This window comes from Oryza sativa, chromosome 10 (genome assembly GCF_034140825.1).
Source record: "Oryza sativa Japonica Group chromosome 10, ASM3414082v1".
NCBI classification, from domain to species: Eukaryota; Viridiplantae; Streptophyta; class Magnoliopsida; order Poales; family Poaceae; genus Oryza; species Oryza sativa.
The window spans coordinates 20,044,988-20,063,622 of NC_089044.1; the positions used below are offsets into that span (position 1 = coordinate 20,044,988).

An 18,635-nucleotide genomic window follows, 5' to 3' on the forward strand; every position below is an offset into this window, starting at 1 on the left:
TGACCAACTCGAAATGCAGGCAAAACTTGGCTATCAAGTTTGCCCCCCCAGCCAACTTGGCTCCCAAGTTTTACCGGACCGAAGACACGCAATTTGCAAATAAGGCGGTGGTTCGTTGGGCCTTTTCTGCCGCATAATCAGTTTTCTGTTTGCACCTTTTAACGCATAACCTCAAATTATTTGTTTCCACTAGGATACTTAAAAAAAATCTCTCTAACAAAGTTCTCAACTCTTTGATTTACGAGATGGTGGGGGTTATAGGGAATACAGGCCACATCAGCGTTGAGTTTTGTTTTTTAAAAAAATGCACCTATAATAAGTCTATAACCACAAAAAAAAAGCCACATTTTCGTAACTTCCACAATGTCCACCTATAAAGTTGCAAAAATATGGTAAGGTCTCACTCAAATCATACGTAGTATGTCTTTGTATTTTTATTTATTTATTTATAAAATAATAACTCGTTATAAAATTTGGTAATACCTAAGTAGATTACTTTTCGGGAAAACCAAACATACCATTATATTTACTGATCGGATTTCCCTCAAAAAAAAAAATACTGATCGGATATATCAATCCCAGCCAAAGCCTACCTCGCAGCCGCAGCCGCAGCCGCGCGGCCTTCGTCTCCGCGAGTCGCGAGGAGCGCCGCCGCCGTCGTCGCCGTCGCCGGTGGCAACGCCGCCGTGTCTTTTTCTCCACACACACCCCTTTCCCGATCGATTCCGCCGCCTACTCCGATCAAGCAAGGTAATTAATTAGTGTGATCATGCCTGCATCCATCACAAAACCGTCAATACCACTTTGTCATCCGATTCCAATTGATACTTCCGTTTCCGACTCTTGGAAGCAAGAACGCCCTATTAATTTGGGAGAAGGCCACTCCGGCCGGCGACGCGCGGGGCTGCTTCCATCTCGCTCCGGAGGCAATGACTATCACCGGCGCCATGGAGAAGGTGAGTGCTCGTATAATATACTCCCTCCTTCCCTAAATGTTTAACGCTGCTGACTTTTTTAAACATGTTTGACCATTTGTCTTATTTAAAAAATTATATAAAATATGTAAAACTATATGTATACATAAAAGTATATTTAACAATAAATTAAATGATAGAAAAAGAATTAATAATTACTTAAATTTTTCAAATAAGACGAACGGTCAAACATTTTTAAAAAAGTCAATGGTGTCAAACATTTTGGGATGGAGGGAGTATTAGATTAGAAATTTCTTGTGGGAGTGCTCGTATGTTTGTCTGGTACGCAAGCAGTAAGATTGAATGGCTTAATTAATAATACCTACAGTACACACAATAGATTAAAAACAAACAATGTAGCTTGTATTTCTGCGTTAGCATTGCGCTGCTTTGGTTAATTCCTCGCAAAAACAGCTCTTTGTTTTGGTCTGATGCATTTGATATGATGTTGTGTGTTGGTGGCTTGGTGCAGCCACTCGATGAGAAGGAGCTGGAAAGGAAGCTGAAGAAAGATCAGAAGGTACTCACTCTAGTAGGATTGCTGTTATGTACTTCTGTTAACAATTCAAAGGAATCGTGTCCAGTTCACCAGTTGTTTGGTGTATGAATAAGTGTGTTATGTATGTAATAGGCAAGAGAGAAGGAGGAGAAGAGGCTCAAGGCGAAGCAAAAGGAGGCGATTAGGCTACAGGTGTTAAAAATAATCCCTGCTCAGATAAATGTGTTTTACTGTCAATTCTTTGTATTGATGTGGTTGTCTGCAGGCACAAGCAGCATCTGATGAAACAAAGAAGAGCGACAAGAAACAAAAGAAGAAAGGCACACCGGATGAGAATCCTGAGGATTTCGTCGACCCGGATACTCCTGCTGGGCAGAAGAAGCTGCTTGCTTCTCAAATGGCCAAACAATATAATCCAGCTGCTGTTGAGAAATCGTACCGCCTCTCTTGCTTTATTCCTCGATTTAATTTATTTTCAATGAGGATATATCTTTCATATCGTTAGAACCTTAGGAATTCATAACATGAAATTTCTCACTTATCTGTCCTTTTTTCCGGTATGTTGTTTTCATGTAGATGGTATTCTTGGTGGGAATCATCTCAATATTTTGTAGCAGATGCGACGAGTTCTAAACCACCATTTGTAATAGTAAGTCCACTATAATGCAAAGAGTGCATGATTATATATTTGTATTCAGGATAAATACTTTATCATGATTACTGTGTGAGTAGTATGTCCTATATGAAATACACAATTGAAGCTTTATTTCTACTTCTCATTTTGCATTTGCAATGTTTATTTTTCCAGATCTTGCCACCTCCTAATGTAACTGGGGTCCTTCATATAGGCCATGCGATTACAGTAGCAATTGAGGTATTTATTGATTGATTCTCCTGTTTATTCATTGGCCATATAAGCATCAGTATTGATGTCTTTTTGGTTGTTGCATCGTGAACAATTCAGGATGCTATGATTCGCTGGCGGAGGATGTCGGGCTATAACGCTTTGTGGGTTCCTGGAATGGACCATGCTGGCATAGCTACACAGGTCTGTCATGCATATAACATATATATGGTATCTGTTTCTAACATATAACCTCTACAGGAATTATTGTTAACTTGAATACAAATTGACTTTTGCTGAAACATCACATTGATTGTTAACCAACTTTCTGTTTTAGTTTTTAAGGGTAGCAGGCTTTATGTAACAAAATTTCTCTTCATATCAGGTGGTTGTGGAAAAAAGGCTTATGCGTGACAGAAACCTGTCAAGACATGATCTGGGGCGTGATAAATTTCTATTGGAGGTAATCATTTTTTTCTTACCTATTGCATATTGTATTAACTTCACAGTTAGTTTCATTTTTATTTATTTTTTTCATTCTTCAATCTTCTTGGCAGGTCCTCCAATGGAAAGATCAGCATGGTGGTACCATATTGAAACAATTACGTACACTTGGAGCCTCACTTGATTGGTCACGCGAGGTATAATTTGTTTTGATTTCCCCTAAGGTTGTAGACAGCCAGAGGAGAGCACCATTTATATCTAAGCAATATATTTTGTTGAATAAATATGACAAAACTCCAGACATTATGGTTCAGATTGCACAAAACCACATGTTTTTTGGCATGTTGCACATAACCAAAGGCATTATGGTCCTATAATTGGTTAATGGTGTGGTTTAGTGAAATCTTAATACCATAATATTTGTGGTTATGTGCGATGTGCCAAAACTCTGAGTTTTGTGCAACTTGAACCATACCTGGGGTATATAAAATGTATTCATATATTGTTTTGCTTTGTTGTTAAATAGTATTGATTTTCTTGCAACTTGTTTCAGTGTTTTACAATGGATGAGAAGAGATCAAAAGCTGTAACAGAAGCTTTTATCAGACTGCACAAAGAAGGCCTAATATATAGGTCAGTGTCAAAATATCGTTGAATGTGTAGTTTAACTTTCTATATTTGTTCTGCTTCAGTAATTTTCTATTCGAATTGTGTGTTTCTTAGTTTATGTTTTCTTACTGCAGCACATCTTACTTTGTAAATTCTGTATGATTTACTTGCAGGGATAATCGCATTGTGAACTGGGATTGCTCACTTCGTACTGCAATTTCAGATATTGAGGTATACGATACTTCTAATATGATTAACATTTTGATTTGTTGATGAGGAGGATTGTATTTTTATGTTTTGCTCGCTACTTTTCAGGTTGACTATTGTGAACTTACAGAAGAGACTTTGTTAGAGGTCCCTGGATGTAGCACTCTTGTCCAGTTCGGTGTTATAATAAATTTTGCTTATCCTCTAGAGGAAGGGTTGGGTGAAATTATCGTTGCAACAACAAGAATAGAAACAATGCTTGGTGATACTGCAATAGCTGTTCATCCTCAGGATGAAAGATACAAGCGTTTGCATGGAAAACATGCTCTCCATCCCTTTAATGGCCGGAAACTCAAAATAATTTGTGACTCCAAGTTAGTGGATCCCAGTTTTGGTACAGGAGCTGTCAAGGTAAGTGTACTCACTGAAGGAGTGTCTCGTATATCTTAATTTTATTTTCCATACCTGGATTGATTATATTCATCAATCAGCAAGCTCTTATTTCTTTTTTCTATTTTGCTGTTGTTTCCATACAGATCACGCCAGCTCATGATCTTGATGACTTCAACACTGGCAAACGACATAAACTTGAGTTCATTAATATTTTCACAGATGATGGGAACATAAATGAAAACGGAGGTCCACAATTTGAAGGAATGCCACGTTTCACTGCTCGGGCTGCTATTATTGATGCACTAAAGGCAAAGGTATTATTAGATTATTTAGTTTTCCATTTCCTTTTCTAATTAATTCCTCGATGGTATTGTAGTCTCTCACAATTTCAGATGGTTTATTATCATGCTTTTTATGGAATTTATTTTACATTTATCTTCTCTCTCTCTCTCTCTCTCTTTCTCTCTCTCTCAATGGTGCATTGATGTATTGTCACTTTGTCACTTTATTAGTTTCTCACAATGAAATACTATTGTTCTCTATGAAAAACATTATGATATTGGGATACTGTTGAGTGTTGCTATTATGTTCTGAAAGCATCTAGAGTATGGTTAAGCTATGAATATACCATTCAGCTTTGTTCTTGAGTTGGCATACTGATTAATCTTTTAGTTTTATTTGGAAATTTCATCTTGTTGCCTGCTTAACTATCTTTCATGTGCCACCAGTACTTTCCTGTATTCTATTGTCTTAGAAGAAATGCCAAATTACAATCATTTACACCTTTTCAATTAAGGGTCTATACAGAGGCACAGAAAATAATAAGATGCGCTTGGGCCGTTGTTCAAGAACTAAAGATATTGTGGAGCCAATGATGAAGCCCCAATGGTTTGTCGATTGTAGTACTATGGCAAAGGCAGCTCTTGATGCTGTGAAAACTAAAAGGATCGAGATCATTCCAATACAATACGAGCAAGACTGGTATAGGTATATCCTATTTTCTTTTCTTTAGGAAAACATAATTGGTAAATCGCAACATTGGATAGTAGAATAACCCATTCACTTCTACTGTTCTGTGGTAACAGATGGCTTGAAAACATACGTGATTGGTGTATTTCAAGACAGCTTTGGTGGGGACACCGTATACCAGCTTGGTATGTAACGCTAGAAGATGATGAGGAGAAAGACATAGGTTCTTACATTGATCACTGGATAATTGCAAGAAATGAAAGTGATGCAATCCTGGAGGCAAAGCAGAGGTATCCAGGGAAAAATTATAAGTTAGACCAAGATCCTGATGTGCTGGATACATGGTTTTCATCTGGTCTTTTCCCATTGTCTGTGCTTGGTTGGCCAGACAGCACAGCTGATCTTAGTTCATTCTACCCTACTTCTGTACTTGAAACTGGACTGGATATCCTCTTCTTTTGGGTAGCACGGATGGTGATGATGGGAATGCTACTTGGTGGTGATGTGCCATTTCAGAAGGTAATATTTAGGTTATTTCATTCTTAAATAGTTCTTGGTCAAATCTGTTAGATTCTAGTGATAGTGATAGTTCAGTATGATTGCCTTCTAAAATTATTTGATATCATTTTAAGTTTGGTAACTTAGCTTTTGGTCCTTGTCGAATCATGTTAACTTTTCTATGCTAAAAATGAATCAATCATTAACACGCGGTTAGAAACTTCACAAGTACTAGTAATTTTTAAACCGTGACTCATGACTGCTTATCTGTCTCAGGTTTACTTGCATCCAATTATCCGCGATCCACATGGCCGCAAAATGGCGAAGTGCCTAGGAAATGTCATTGATCCCATTGATGTAATAAATGGTATATCACTTGAAGATCTCGGGAAAAAGTTGGAACATGGCAATCTTGATCCAAGTGAGTTAGAAAAGGCGAAAGAAGGTCAGAAGAAGGATTTCCCTAATGGCATTCCAGAGTGTGGTACTGATGCCCTTCGTTTTGCCCTGATCTCCTACACTTCTCAGGTAAATTTTCCCACCAGCTTTTGTTGTTCCTTTTACTGTTAGTAAAAATTTCTTGTAGTAACATTTCTTGTCTTGTTCAGTCTGACAAAATAAATCTGGATATCAAGAGAGTGCACGGATACAGACAATGGTGCAATAAACTGTGGAATGCCGTCCGTTTTGCCATGAACAAGCTTGGAGATCAATACACTCCACCAGCGGCTATTGCGTTGTGTTCTATGCCACCTCTCTGCAAATGGATACTCTCAGCACTTAACAAGGCTGTTGGCAAGACTGTTTCATCGATGGAAGCATGTAAATTCTCCGAGGCCACATCGTCTATGTACTCTTGGTGGCAGTACCAACTTTGCGATGTATTTATAGAAGCCGTAAAACCTTACTTCAATCAATCTCAAGAGTTGGAATCTGAAAGAGGTGCTTGTCGTGATACATTATGGATATGTCTGGATACCGGTTTGCGGTTGCTCCACCCGTTCATGCCTTACATAACGGAGGAGCTTTGGCAGCGCCTTCCTCAGCCTAAAGAGGCTTGTAGGAAAGATTCCATAATGATATCTGAGTACCCCTCAGTTGTTCAGGTAAATACATACTTCGTACTGACTTTGGAAAAAAAAATGAATTCTTCTAGCTTGTAACTTTTCAGAGATCAGTATGGTAGAGTCCTATTGCATAACGATTAAAAGCAAACCACTGTAAATTCTAGCACTATAATCAATATATGTAAAAATGATGAAGAAATGATTAATGCATTGTCTGCCTCAGTTGGAGAGACCATAGATTTAAGAAATTCTGCAATCCTATGAAAAAAAAAATTCTGCAATGCCTATTTTGACTAGAGGTTTTCTTTTGACGGATGACAGGAATGGACAAATGATCAAGTTGAAAATGAAATGGAGACTGTGTTGGATTCTGTGAACAAGCTAAGATCTCTTCGGCCACATACAGATATACATGAAAGGTATGCTTATGTTCACCAGATGTATATTCTTTTGGTGTGCTTCAAGACTGTCACTTCCTTTTTATAGTTTTATTCTTATTTTGATTCATAAGAATTTGTTCATTTTGAAGCTAATACCTTCTGCCCTATTTTCATCTGGACAGACGGCCTGCTTTTATGCTCTGCCGTGGGGTAGACATTGCTGCCATTATTCAGTGCTACCAGGCGCAGATTTCAACTCTTGCTTCTGTTTCATCTCTTAAGGTTTGCTCGGTCTTATACCTCTCTGGCTCTCTCAACTCGGCCACTCACCTCAAGTCACTGTTTATGAATGCCTTGTTCTTGATGGATAATGGCATAATTTCTATTTCTATTTCAATTCAATTCACTCGAGTTTTGTCTACAGATGTGCTTATATTTTTGCTAATATATTTTATGTCTAAAATGCCTAAAAAGCCAAAAAAAAAGGAGGGAAAAAACTGATTCAAAGGGAACTTTTGCAGATACTGACAGAGGATGATCCAACTCCACCCAACTGTGCCACAAATATTGTCAACAAAGATCTATCCGTATACCTCCAGCTACGAGGAGCTCTAAACACTGAAGCTGAGCGTGAGAAGCTAAGGAAAAAGCGAGATGAGATTCAAAAGTAAGTGCCCTGTTAAACCATCTGAACATAAATTTGAACGAACCAATTTGAACATAAATGAAATTTGTAGTTTTGTTAGTGGTAAGACGTTCTATTTCCCACTGTAATTGCAGGCAACACGACACCTTGTCGCAGAAAATGAATGCCTCAGGCTATCGCGAGAAGGCTCCTCAGAGCAAGCAAGATGAGGACATGAAAAAGATTGCTGCATTACTGGAGGAACTTGAGATCATTAGAGAAGCCGAAAGTGAACTAGAATCAAACAACTGAAAGGGTTTTGATGTATAGCTTTTTAATGACCTACTGTGACTTGTACGAACGCAGGTGATTGGCATATTTTATGAACTCAAGCAAGCTCGCTTTCAGCTTGTAGGGATCAAGAAACACTTCCACTTTGTAAATCCATTCGTTCTTTATATTTTAAAGGAATGAAAGGAAAATTTTCTGTTGATGTCCATCATAATTTGGCCTTCTCTTGACCTTTTGTTTAAACTAGGTCTAGGTCACGCGCTTCCTCTTCTCCCCCTCCCCATCCGGCCGTTTCAGGCCTTGTTAGGTTACATGGCCAGGATTCGTTCCGGGCCGGAAATAATAGAAATAATAGATATAACAAAAAATTTATAATAGGTAGAACAAAAGAAATTTATAGTAGGTATAACAAGAGACCAGGATTTATTCATGGTCGGAAACTAATATACTCATATTAAGTACAACAAAACATCCAGATTAGTTCCATACTGACATCTAGGCCGTGTTTAGTTTCAATTTTTTTTTTCAAACTTTCAACTTTTCTATCACATCAAAACTATCTTACCCACATAAACTTTCAACTTTTCCGTCACATCATTCCAATTTCAACCAAACTTCTAATTTTAGCGTGAACTAAACATAGCCCTAGATTAGTTCTATACGCGTGAACTAAACACAGCCCTAGATTAGTTCTATAATTCTTGGCTAGTGGATGATTCTTTCTATACTTCTTAGCTAGTGGATTGATTCCCGTTCTCTTATTTCTTGCTAGTCATTTCCGGCCCGAATTTGAATCCGGGCATAACCGAACAAGGCCTAGGGATCCCTCGCCGCGTGTCCTTCCGCAGCGTGCCCTCCGGTGATGCCGCCGCATGAAGACACCCTCGATGCCGGCGGCGGCGACGTGCTCACCTTCAGGCTCCACCCCCTCGCCGTCTTGAAATTATCCGACCGCATCCGCGAGTTCCAGTACCAGGCGGCGGCGGCGGCGCGCGTCAGTTACAGCTCCTCCTCCTCCTCGTCTTCCGGGACGGCGGCGCCGGAGGATCCTCCTCCTCCTCCTACTCGGATGTCTGGGTGCGTGATCGGGGTTCGGCGTGGTGGGACGGTGGATGTCTCCGACATCTTGGACATCTTGATCTTGCACGGCCCCGACCCCGCAACCTTCGACCGCGCCTTACTGGAGAAGGATCAGGAGATCTGTAACTAAAGCTGCTAGCTACCCCCAAGTCCTCCCGTCATTTTTAGGATCCATCGATTATAATTTGTGGGTGGTTAATTTGATTTGTGTTTCTTGCGGTTCAGACAAGAAGGCCTTCCCCGACTTGTCCGTTCTCGGGTGGTACTCCATTGGGACCAATGTGCACGCCACCGACATGGGAATCCACCATGGGGACTACACCGACATGCAAATCCACCAGACAGTGAGTTTTTTTTATAACCATTTAAATCAACTCTATTTGTTCGAGTGCTAAATATATCACACTCTCATTTGGCTTGTGCTTTAGTGTTTGGTCTTATTATGAACAAAATGTGGGGTATTCGGGTGTAATTCGCTGTTAGTATACTTACCACTAGTTGATGGTAGTTGAGATGTTCAGTGGACAACAATTCTGATTTAATGAGTGGAGTGTCTGCTGGAAATCCTGTTGCGAGAACACCCTTGCCCCGAAACGCCACGTGTCCGAGTTTCCCTTTCCGAGTAAGGGCCCCTTTAAATCACAGGATTAAGAAAATCTAGAAATAGAAAAAACGTAGGATTTTGATAGGAATGTAAGTGTAAAACAGATGATTGCAAAACACAGGAAAAACACAGGAATGACCGTTTGATTGAAATACAGGAAAAACGCAGGAATTGGATGAGAGAGATAGACTCAAAGGAAAGTTACCAGGAGGTTGAAACTCTTGCTAAATTTTCTCCAAAATCTCTATAGGATTTCCATTCCATAAGAATTTTAAAGGATTGGATATGATTCAATCCTTTGTTTCAAAGGGCTTCATAGGAAATTTTCCTATAGGATTAAAATCCTCCAAAATTCCTATGTTTTTCCTCCAAATCAAAGGGGTCCTAAGCTTTGTTAGACACGTGCTTATCTACACGTAGAGAAAGCAGCTATTCTGTTGTCTAGCATGACCATGCATAGCTTTAGCACAGCTTTAGATGAGTTTTCATGCATTTTTTTCTACCTTATGAATATGTAGTCTGATAGAAAGTAATTGTGTAAAAGTTCTTGATATGAATGTTCCGATTGCTGAATACAATTCATATTGGAAGTCTTTTAAGGCATCACCCAAAGCTAACTGGCTACCTGCTGAAAGTTTCTTTTCATCCTGTTGGAAATCGCCTAATAGAAAGTTTCACCGTTGAATGTCTCCTAGTAGAAAGTTTTACCATTGGAAGTCTCCTAATAGAAAGTTTCACTGTTGAAAGTCTCCTAACAGAAAATTTTCTTCTCCATATAAAATGCATTTTTTAACTTTGATGGAAATCTGCTTCTACTCTTTTCAGAACCCTAAGTGAAATTGATTGATTACACACTAAGAAAAAGCAAAATAAATTATTTTCCATGCAAGCCAAGCAGTGAATTTGTGTATTAAAAAAAATCCCAGTGGCTACTGGTTTGAATGCAAACAAAAAAAAAAGGCGTATCATGAACTTAGCTTGCAACAAGAGGAAAATGATAAGAGTTCCTTGCTCATGCAAACACTCACATCCACGTACCATATTTTTATTCAATCCATTATATTTCGCATATTTATACTTACAACATAAGTTGATAAAGTCTTTTAGTGCTTGTGGAAGGTTGGGGACTCCCTCATTATAGTATGCGTAAAGTGCATAGCCGGTCCCTAAACTTGTACGACTGAGTCATTTGAGTCCCCAAACTCTCAAAATGCATATATCCAAATCCCAAAACTTGTTAAATTGTGTCAATCCGATCACAAACTGCCATGACACCTCCAGGATCCTACATGGCATGCCACACGGACGATGATGTGGCAGCATCACAAATTCTACACCAACTGACAAATGGGCCCCAATAAAAAACTTTTTTTAATATCCTTTTCTGTTCATTCCCATCTTGTCCTTTCTTCGTTTCTCCTCTTTTCTTCCTACTGCATTGACCGTAGCCATGGCCTCTGGTCGAGCTGCCTCTTCGATGACATGAACAGCGGTGCGTCCATGGGCAAGAAGGCACCGGCGCGACAGCCGTGTCGACGGAGGCGCTGCAGCGTGTGGGCAGCGGTGCCAGCGCGGTGATGGACGCGGTTGTGTCCTGGGCATCGAGGAGACTCCGGCCGGGAGCGGCGCGACTGCGTGTGGCTCGGCACGTTTACCAGCGAGGCCGAGGCGGGGCACGCCTACGATGTTGCGGCACGGCAGTTCCGCGGCCATGACACAGTCACCAACTTCCGCCCCTCGTCAAGTCTGACCCGAAGGCTGCCGTCGAGCTCTGTTTCTTCGCCTCCCGGTCAAAGGCCGAGGTCATCGACATGCTCCGCAAGCACAGCTACCTCAAGGAGCTCGTTGTTGAGCTCGCGACGACGTGGCGGCGGCGGCAGCAGGGCGAGCTCGTGGCAGGAGCGCCCGTCGCGGTGGCGACGGCGGTGCGAGGCCCACGGCGGTGGCGGCGTCAGCCGTCGGCAGGAGCTCCTGGAGGTGGTGCTGTCGGCGGCGGTGGCTGCCGACGGCGGCCGCGGTATCCGGAGCGTCCACAGCGGCTCACGGCCGGTCTGGGTGTGGCCGAGTGTTGGTCGGCTAGCAACGTCTGTTGGCGACAGCGGCGGCGGTGTGGTCGTGGCAGTTGGCGGCGGCGGTTGCTAGCTGCTTGGTGGTGGAGGGCGACGGCGCAGCGGCGGTTTGCGGAGGCGGTGGCTCGCGTCGGTGGCAGCGGCGACGGCGGCCATGACTGTGGAGGCAGTGGCGATGTCGGCGGCGGGGATGGTGACGGCGAGGTGGCTGAGCGTTCGGCAGCAGCGGCTGCGGTGGTGGTGACCGTGTCTGCGGTCATCAGAGGCATGGCGGCCTCGGATGGCTTGCCGAGGGCGTGGGAGACGGCTGCAACTGGCCGGCGCGGCATCGTTTGGTGGAGGGGTCGGAGACCGGCTTGGCGCAGAGAAGCGCAGCCGATGGCAGCGGAGGCCGGCTCGGCACGAGAGGCGCGGGCGGCGGAGATGGAGGCCGGCTTGGCGCGAGAGGCGCGGCCGATGGAGGGAGGCCGGATTGGCGCGAGAGACGCGTCCGGCAGAGGAGGCTGGCCTGGCGCAGATAGGTACGGCCGGCGGTGGAGGAGGCGACCTAGGTGTGAGGAGGAGCTGCCGGTGGGTGTGGAGCAGTCTTTGGCGCACGAAGGCTGGCCGCCGGGGGGTGCTGGTGCAGGGGTCCCACATGTCGGCAGAGCTAGTGTTGTGGTGGAGCATTGGTGCGTCAGTCGTGGATTCGCAGGTGGTGAGCGGTGGGTGAAAACCTAGTCCGGCCTTGGCCGGACCGACAACGATGGTTCATTCCCCCTCCTGAGGGCGTTGTCGTGCTGTCTCACCCCTCAAGGGTGTTTGCCGGGTGAAAGCCCAGTCTTGGCTCCTTGGAGTCCTGATGGACGGCTGTGGCGGTCTTCCGTCGCTTCTCTTCTTGAAGACGTCGTTTTGGCATCCCCTTGGGGGCAATCTCATCTGTGTCCCTTTGTTGGTCTAGTGGCGGTCGGTCCCGCTTAGCGGCGGCCGTTCCGGTGCTAGCCTTCTCCTAGGCTTGTGTGTTGGTGATGTCGGTGTGTGGGTGGTGGTATAATTTTTTCTTTTTCCTGGCTACGACCCTCCAGGGTCGTAATCTTGTATTTTTTTTCCCTGCTCTATCAATAGAACTTCACACCGTCTCGTGCGAGTCGTTCAAAAAAAAAACAAGTGCGCCTTCACCTCCATCTCCCATCACCTGTTCGACAAGATGGTGATCCCGAAGCAACCAGACCCCGAAGAGGCCACGTCGCCGCCTGCCACCGCCGTCGGTACTGGTGTTGCGCATGGTACACGGCCTGCTCAAGAACGGCGGCAGTGGCGTTGTCGTCGCCGCGAGGGTGGCGAGGTTGGTTTGCCGTTGCGCTTGCCGTCGGCGGAGCCGTTCTGGCCGAAGCTTAGGGTTATTGCCGCTGGCTTTGACTTCGGAATTCGTCGCCATCGTCGATCCTTATCCGAAATTGAGGTCTCTCTCATCTTCTCCATGCCAAACTCCCTCCTTCCCCTCTCCTCCCCGTGCCGTCCTGCTGTTGGAGCTCACCGGCAAGGTACCCGTGTGCCGCGGTGCCGCCTACCTGTTCGGCCGCCATTGTGTCAGCACGATGCGCCGCCGCTAGGCGTCCCCGCCCAAGCCGAGAACACCTCCAGGCTCCAGCTCCAAGTTGACGCCCTGATGCTCCTAGGCAGCCAGCCGTGCCCAGTCGGAAGCTCGCCGGAGCGCCGCTACTTCGCATGCCCCCGCCGCTTGTACAACAAAAAAAAGAGAGAGAAATAGAGAAGAGAAAGGAAAAAAAAGTGAAAGGAGAAAGAGAAAAAGGAGGAAAAGAGAGTTTTTAAGTGGGTCCTATTTGTCAGTCAATGTATAGGTATTGATGAGGCCACATCAGCGTCCGTGTGGCATGCCACGTTAGCGCCATGTAGGATGCCGGAATGGTGGTGGCTATGTTGGACCAAAATGACATACTTTAGCAAGTTTTGGGACTTGAATCTGTATTTTTTGAGTTCGGGGACCCAGATGGCACAATGACACAAGTTTAGGGACCGGGTATGTAGTTTACTCTTATTATTGATGGTCGGTAACCACTTGCCATAACCTAATCAATGTAAACACATTTTGCTTCTAATAAGGTTGTATTCAAAGTTTAACATTTGAGGATACAATGTTCACTCCTGTGAGAATGAAAACTGAAATTTTTGATGAGGTAACATGGCATTGGGATATAGTTTTAGCATTAGTTTAAGTTCTTGGAGAGTCTGAGTTTAACAAGTATGCGGAATGATTACGGCTGATGAAATAGCCAGCAATAATTGTTATGTTGGGATGTACACTGTTCTTAAACTTTATGTAGAGCTCTAGCTTGTTTTGTTGGATGGATGGAATGGTGGAAATTGATTTTGGCTGAGAATATATGGTTGAGAGAATATTTGTCAAAATGGATGTTTGTTTGATCTAATTTTACTCCCTGCATAACCTTTCCCTTGTACTATTTTTATGTAGTTGATGGATGCTAATGGAACAGCCTTTTATCTTCTATTAAATCCTGCAATCAACTTTTCCCAGAAGGATATCCCTGTGACTATTTATGAAAGAGGTAAGAATCATTGAATGTATCACAATGTCCCTGCAAAAAAGAATGTATTGATTTCTCTTGATCCTTGGTTCCACCCTGAATCAGTTATGATACTTGAGGGGGTTTATATGTGCTGCATTGACTGTCAAGGTTTGATTTTGCGTATGTATCAGATATGCATGACTTTTGTGAATCTTTCCTCGTGTGTAAACTACCAAGTTTAGCATTCAACATCTTAGTGAATTGCATGCTGATTAACTTTATTGTTTAGAGCAGCAAATGATAGTTATTTAGCGAGCTGAAGATTAACTTTATTTTGCTTCTGCAATTTCAAGTGTTGTGCCATTCCAATGGGAGTCCCCCGGTCATCTTTGTCCAAGGAAACTATACAGTTGAAGTTTGTATTCTCCCCATGTGTTTGTTTAGTTACAAATACTACTTACAAACACTACAAGCATGTTTTATTGAAGATTGTAGGGGTAGAGAGGATATCTTTAGACCATGCTGATTTTGTCTATCCAAGTCCATGCGTAGTTTTCGATGTTCTTGCGCCACCTCTTGGAAAAGAGTAAGTACAAATTTTATTTCCTTCCTATGAGATATGACTTGAATCACCTTACAAGTAAATGTGGGATATAAAACTTCACAAACAAAACAAGTTTAATACTGTGGGGCTGTTTGGTAGGTTCAGTGTTTTGGGCTGTGTTGCACAGCCCCACCATTTGGCTAGAGTAGGCATAGCTTTGTGCTCGCCATTTTTGAATGCGAACAAACGCTGTTGCAGGTAACTACTTTGTGCTGGCTACAGCCGCTTTAGGCTCTGTAAATATAGATTTGTTTCCTCTTCTTGTCACATATGCCTTGAATCTACGGAAATGCTATATACCGGGATCCCGTCGGGATGGGATCCCTTCGTCCCCTTGCCTAATCCAAAGAGGAGTGAGAGCTGAGCGCACGCCTGAGCCATGAGGAGGAGGTGGCTGCCCGCGAGGACCTCCGGCGAGGGCCGGGGAAGAGGACCCGCTCGACGAGAGGAGGACGCGGCCGCCAGCGACGAGCCCTGCGCAGTGAGCTCGAGGACCTTGTCTGGGTCGCGTCGAGGCAATGGCGCGTCGCGGCCGAGCCAGTGGCAGGGGAGACATCGACGAAGAGAGGGAGGGCGGCTGCGGCCGGAGCTACGGGAGGGGCGGCTGCGGCCGGAGCTACGGGAGGGGCAGCGGCGGTAGTAGCCGGAGTTGGGAAAGGGAGCGGCGGCGGCAGTCGGAGCCATGGGAGGGAGGGGCGGCGGTGGTGGTAGCCGGGGGAGGGAGCGGCGGCGGTGGTAGCCGGAGCCAGGGGAGGGAGGGACGGCGGTGGTTGGAGTTACGGGAGGAAGGGGTAGGGCGACGGCGGTAGCCGGAGCCGAGAAAGGGAGCGGCGGCAGTGGCTAGAGCCAGGGGAGGGAGGGGCGGTAGTGGTTGTTGGCGTCAGCGCCGGGTAGGTGTCCGGCTTCTGATACCCATTAGAAATCACCTGATATCTAGTAAGTAGCGCCTGATATCTCATAGGTATCACTTGATAAGAATCGTATGATACCTTACAGGTATTACCTGATACTTCGCAAGTATCACATGATACGTGATAGGAATCGCCTAATACCTTATAGGTATCAGGTATCACCTGATACCTCGCAAGTATCGCCTTATACCTAACATGTATCAGGTATAACCATCAAGTATCAAGCAATTCCTACCACGTATCAGGTGATACTTGCGAGGTATCAGATGATATCTATCAGGTATCATGCGATTCTTACCACGTATCAGGTGATTACTTCCGAGGTATCAGATGATACCTATCAGGTATCATGCGATTCGTACCACGCAGAGGGTGATACTTGCAAGGTATCAGGTCCTGATACGGTATCCGGTATCGGGTGATACCTACCAGGTATCGTGCGATTCTACCACGTATCAGGTATCAGACGATTCTTATCACGTATCAGGCGATACTCGCAAGGTATCATGTGATACTTATCAGGTATCGCGCGATTTCTACGACGTATCGGGGTGATACTTGCGAGGTATCATATGATACCTACTAGATATTAGGAGCTGGGCATCGAGGCGTCGTTGCCGGCGGCCGCGTCCTCCCCTGTCCACGCTCCACACCGAACCCGAACCTCGTCGCCGGCAGCCGCATCCTCCCCCGTCCACGGTCCACATCGGAGCTCATCGCCGGCGACCGCATCCTCCGTCGGGAGCTCGTCACCGGCGGCCGCGTCCGTCGTCCACGCCTTAGCCGGCGGCCGCGTCCTCCACGCCGAAGCTCGTCGCCGGTGCCGTTGCCATCACCACACAGGATCCTCCACCGTCCACGCCCCACGTCAGAGCTCGTCGCCGGCGCCATCTTTATCACCAACAGGATCCTTTGCCGTCCATGCGACCATGCCCCACGCCGGAGCTCGCCGGCGGCCGCGTCCGCGCCGCCGGTGTCAGCCTCGTCTGCGCTACTCCCACGGAGGCCCGCGCTCTCGCGTCTGAGGGAGGTGGAGAGGGAGCGATCCCGTTGGGACAGTATCCCAACGGGATTCCGGTATATAGCAGCCCCCTGAATCTAAATTACTAAATTTATAAAATCGCAACAAAACAGGCTAATTTACTAAATTACTTTGGTCTTGTACTTGCAGAAAAAATGCATTTAGGACGATGCTGTTTGAAACCCCTTCGGGATTTGTAATGTTCCGTGTTTCAGATGTTTTGTTTAGATATCCTGAGGTATGTATAACTTTTCATTCACCCTAGTGTGATGCATAATTCATTTTTCTTCTGTTACATTTAGGCCCTACACCTTATCTGATTTTCCTTTCCTTTTGTAGGACATATGGTCGAGTTTTACTGATCCACGTACCGCACACCAGGTACATTTTAACTCCTAAATTTCCTTTCATGCTTTTTGTTTGTTTATATCTATTTATCGATTTATTGTTTTTTGCACCTTTACTATCTATGTACATCCTAACCATTACTGTTTTATTTTTTTTTGCACCTTTACTGTAAAAGTACATCCTAAGCCAACTAATTATTGCTTTATTATTTTTTGCATCTTAACTGTACATGTAAATCCTAAGCCTTTAAATGTGTTTCATACAATTCTATTTGTATGTCATTTGTTCTCTTGGTTTTATTAAGATCCTAAGCCTTTAAATGCATCTATTTGTAGGCTGTTCGTACCATTGGTTTTATTGAGGTTGGTAACAAATCTCTTGTATGGGATAAGGATATTGGTCCTGGCGAGGATTTAGAACAATTTATCCTAAAATTCCCAATTACAAAATCATTGGTTGTTCCAAACGCACAGCTTAAATTCGTTATTGAGAAAAAACTTGGAAGTTTACATCTACCCTAATGTATTTTAATGTTGATGTTTATTTAATTTTTTTGTTAGTGTGGAATTATTAATGTTTCCCTGTTATATATTTCTTTTTTCAGAACATTGGCTGTTGGTTTAATGGGCGTATTGTTCCTGAGTTGATTTGGGGACTAAATTATGCCCTGGATGAATTTGTGCCTCAAGAGAAGGGCAACCTATCAAATGAATGCCATTTTCCACTGAGCAAGCAATTGCATGAGCAGTTAAAAGCATATGGATTTAGTATCTCACCACAATTAGTATGTTTTCTCCTTTGCTAATATTGTTATTATTCTCTGCTGACCATCCTTTTATTGTTTTCTTCCTTGGTCTGTTGTGTTACCTTATTTATTTATTTATTGTTTTGTGTTACCTTATCCTTTTATTGTTTAATCCCTTAAAATATTTGCTACTGTACTATCTGTTGGGTTACCTTACCCATTATTGTTTAATCCCTTGCATATTTCTTGCTATTGTTGTGTTGCCTTATTATTTTATCCTTTTCATTTTAGATTAACAGAGAGTTTATAACCAGTTTCGGTTACTTAAATTATCTGGAACGTACTTCGAAGAACATTTCCGGGGATTTACACCAGAAATTTGATCGTTTCTTTTGTGGACTTGAGATGTCTGAGGGAGTGTTTGTAAAAGTTGTTGCGGACCGTCTCTGTTCCATGGAGGTCAGTAGATTTGCTAAAAGCAAATAGTACTAATAATTAAGTGGTGGCTACTGATGAACAATTTATTTTCTTTGTTTTCTGTAGGAAGTGGCATCAACACCAGGCAGACGAGAGGCATTGAGCAACGCTGAATTTCTTTTGACGGTTCCTAAGAAGAAGTATAACACATTATCTCGTCTTAAGCGTATGGAGGCAGAAGTTAGGGGTTCAGGGCCTTGGGTTTTCGTAGCTGTTTTTGCAGTGGCCTTCGGGGTTATGGAAGGATTGCGCATTGCAATGAAGCGAGCAAATTAGAACTGGGTAATAGGACCAATGAGGCTAAATTAGGATCCGTATATATGGTGACAACTTTTGTGATCTAAAGTGACCAGTAAACAAGTACTGTTTTACCACCAGTTCATATATTCATTTTTTTTTTGCATAAATACCAACACGCGTCATTTACTCTGAGAAGGCGAAACGTGGT

At 43.8% G+C, this 18,635-nt stretch overlaps 2 protein-coding genes and 1 pseudogene across 2 annotated transcripts; all 3 read left to right on the forward strand.

Moving 5' to 3' along the window:
- The first annotated feature begins 558 nt into the window (after positions 1 to 558).
- Positions 559 to 8,008, forward strand: LOC9267455 (valine--tRNA ligase, mitochondrial 1). The gene is made up of 22 exons (XM_015759491.3): positions 559 to 750; positions 851 to 956; positions 1,447 to 1,494; positions 1,606 to 1,665; positions 1,739 to 1,908; positions 2,050 to 2,122; positions 2,282 to 2,347; positions 2,438 to 2,521; positions 2,703 to 2,780; positions 2,875 to 2,958; positions 3,315 to 3,394; positions 3,544 to 3,601; positions 3,686 to 3,988; positions 4,114 to 4,284; positions 4,767 to 4,957; positions 5,056 to 5,458; positions 5,714 to 5,965; positions 6,046 to 6,543; positions 6,826 to 6,923; positions 7,067 to 7,166; positions 7,406 to 7,551; positions 7,665 to 8,008. Exons 2-22 carry the CDS (start codon positions 930 to 932, stop codon positions 7,819 to 7,821), a joined length of 3,147 nt encoding a protein of 1,048 aa, XP_015614977.1. The 5' UTR covers positions 559 to 750; positions 851 to 929; the 3' UTR covers positions 7,822 to 8,008.
- Positions 8,009 to 8,528: 520 nt separating this feature from the next.
- Positions 8,529 to 18,594, forward strand: LOC107277778 (COP9 signalosome complex subunit 6-like). Its single transcript, XM_066305025.1, has 8 exons — positions 8,529 to 9,002; positions 9,106 to 9,224; positions 14,027 to 14,120; positions 16,768 to 16,855; positions 16,957 to 16,998; positions 17,570 to 17,749; positions 18,002 to 18,169; positions 18,254 to 18,594. The coding sequence occupies exons 1-4, from the start codon at positions 8,663 to 8,665 to the stop codon at positions 16,815 to 16,817; spliced, it is 603 nt and encodes a 200-aa protein (XP_066161122.1). The 5' UTR covers positions 8,529 to 8,662; the 3' UTR covers positions 16,818 to 16,855; positions 16,957 to 16,998; positions 17,570 to 17,749; positions 18,002 to 18,169; positions 18,254 to 18,594.
- LOC112936586 (uncharacterized) lies at positions 12,685 to 13,394 on the forward strand (annotated as a pseudogene).
- Positions 18,595 to 18,635: the final 41 nt, after the last annotated feature.

Excerpts from the sequence above, each read along its gene's own strand:
- LOC9267455 (XM_015759491.3), top strand. The coding sequence starts at position 930 with ATGACTATCACCGGCGCCATGGAGAAG. Across the intron at positions 5,459-5,713 it reads GTGATGTGCCATTTCAGAAG|GTTTACTTGCATCCAATTAT; the intron begins GTAATATTTAGG and ends TATCTGTCTCAG. Across the intron at positions 7,167-7,405 it reads CTTCTGTTTCATCTCTTAAG|ATACTGACAGAGGATGATCC; the intron begins GTTTGCTCGGTC and ends GAACTTTTGCAG.
- LOC107277778 (XM_066305025.1), top strand. The coding sequence starts at position 8,663 with ATGCCGCCGCATGAAGACACCCTCGATGCCGGCGGCGGCGACGTGCTC. Across the intron at positions 9,225-14,026 it reads ACATGCAAATCCACCAGACA|TTGATGGATGCTAATGGAAC; the intron begins GTGAGTTTTTTT and ends ATTTTTATGTAG. Across the intron at positions 14,121-16,767 it reads TGTGACTATTTATGAAAGAG|AAAAAATGCATTTAGGACGA; the intron begins GTAAGAATCATT and ends TTGTACTTGCAG.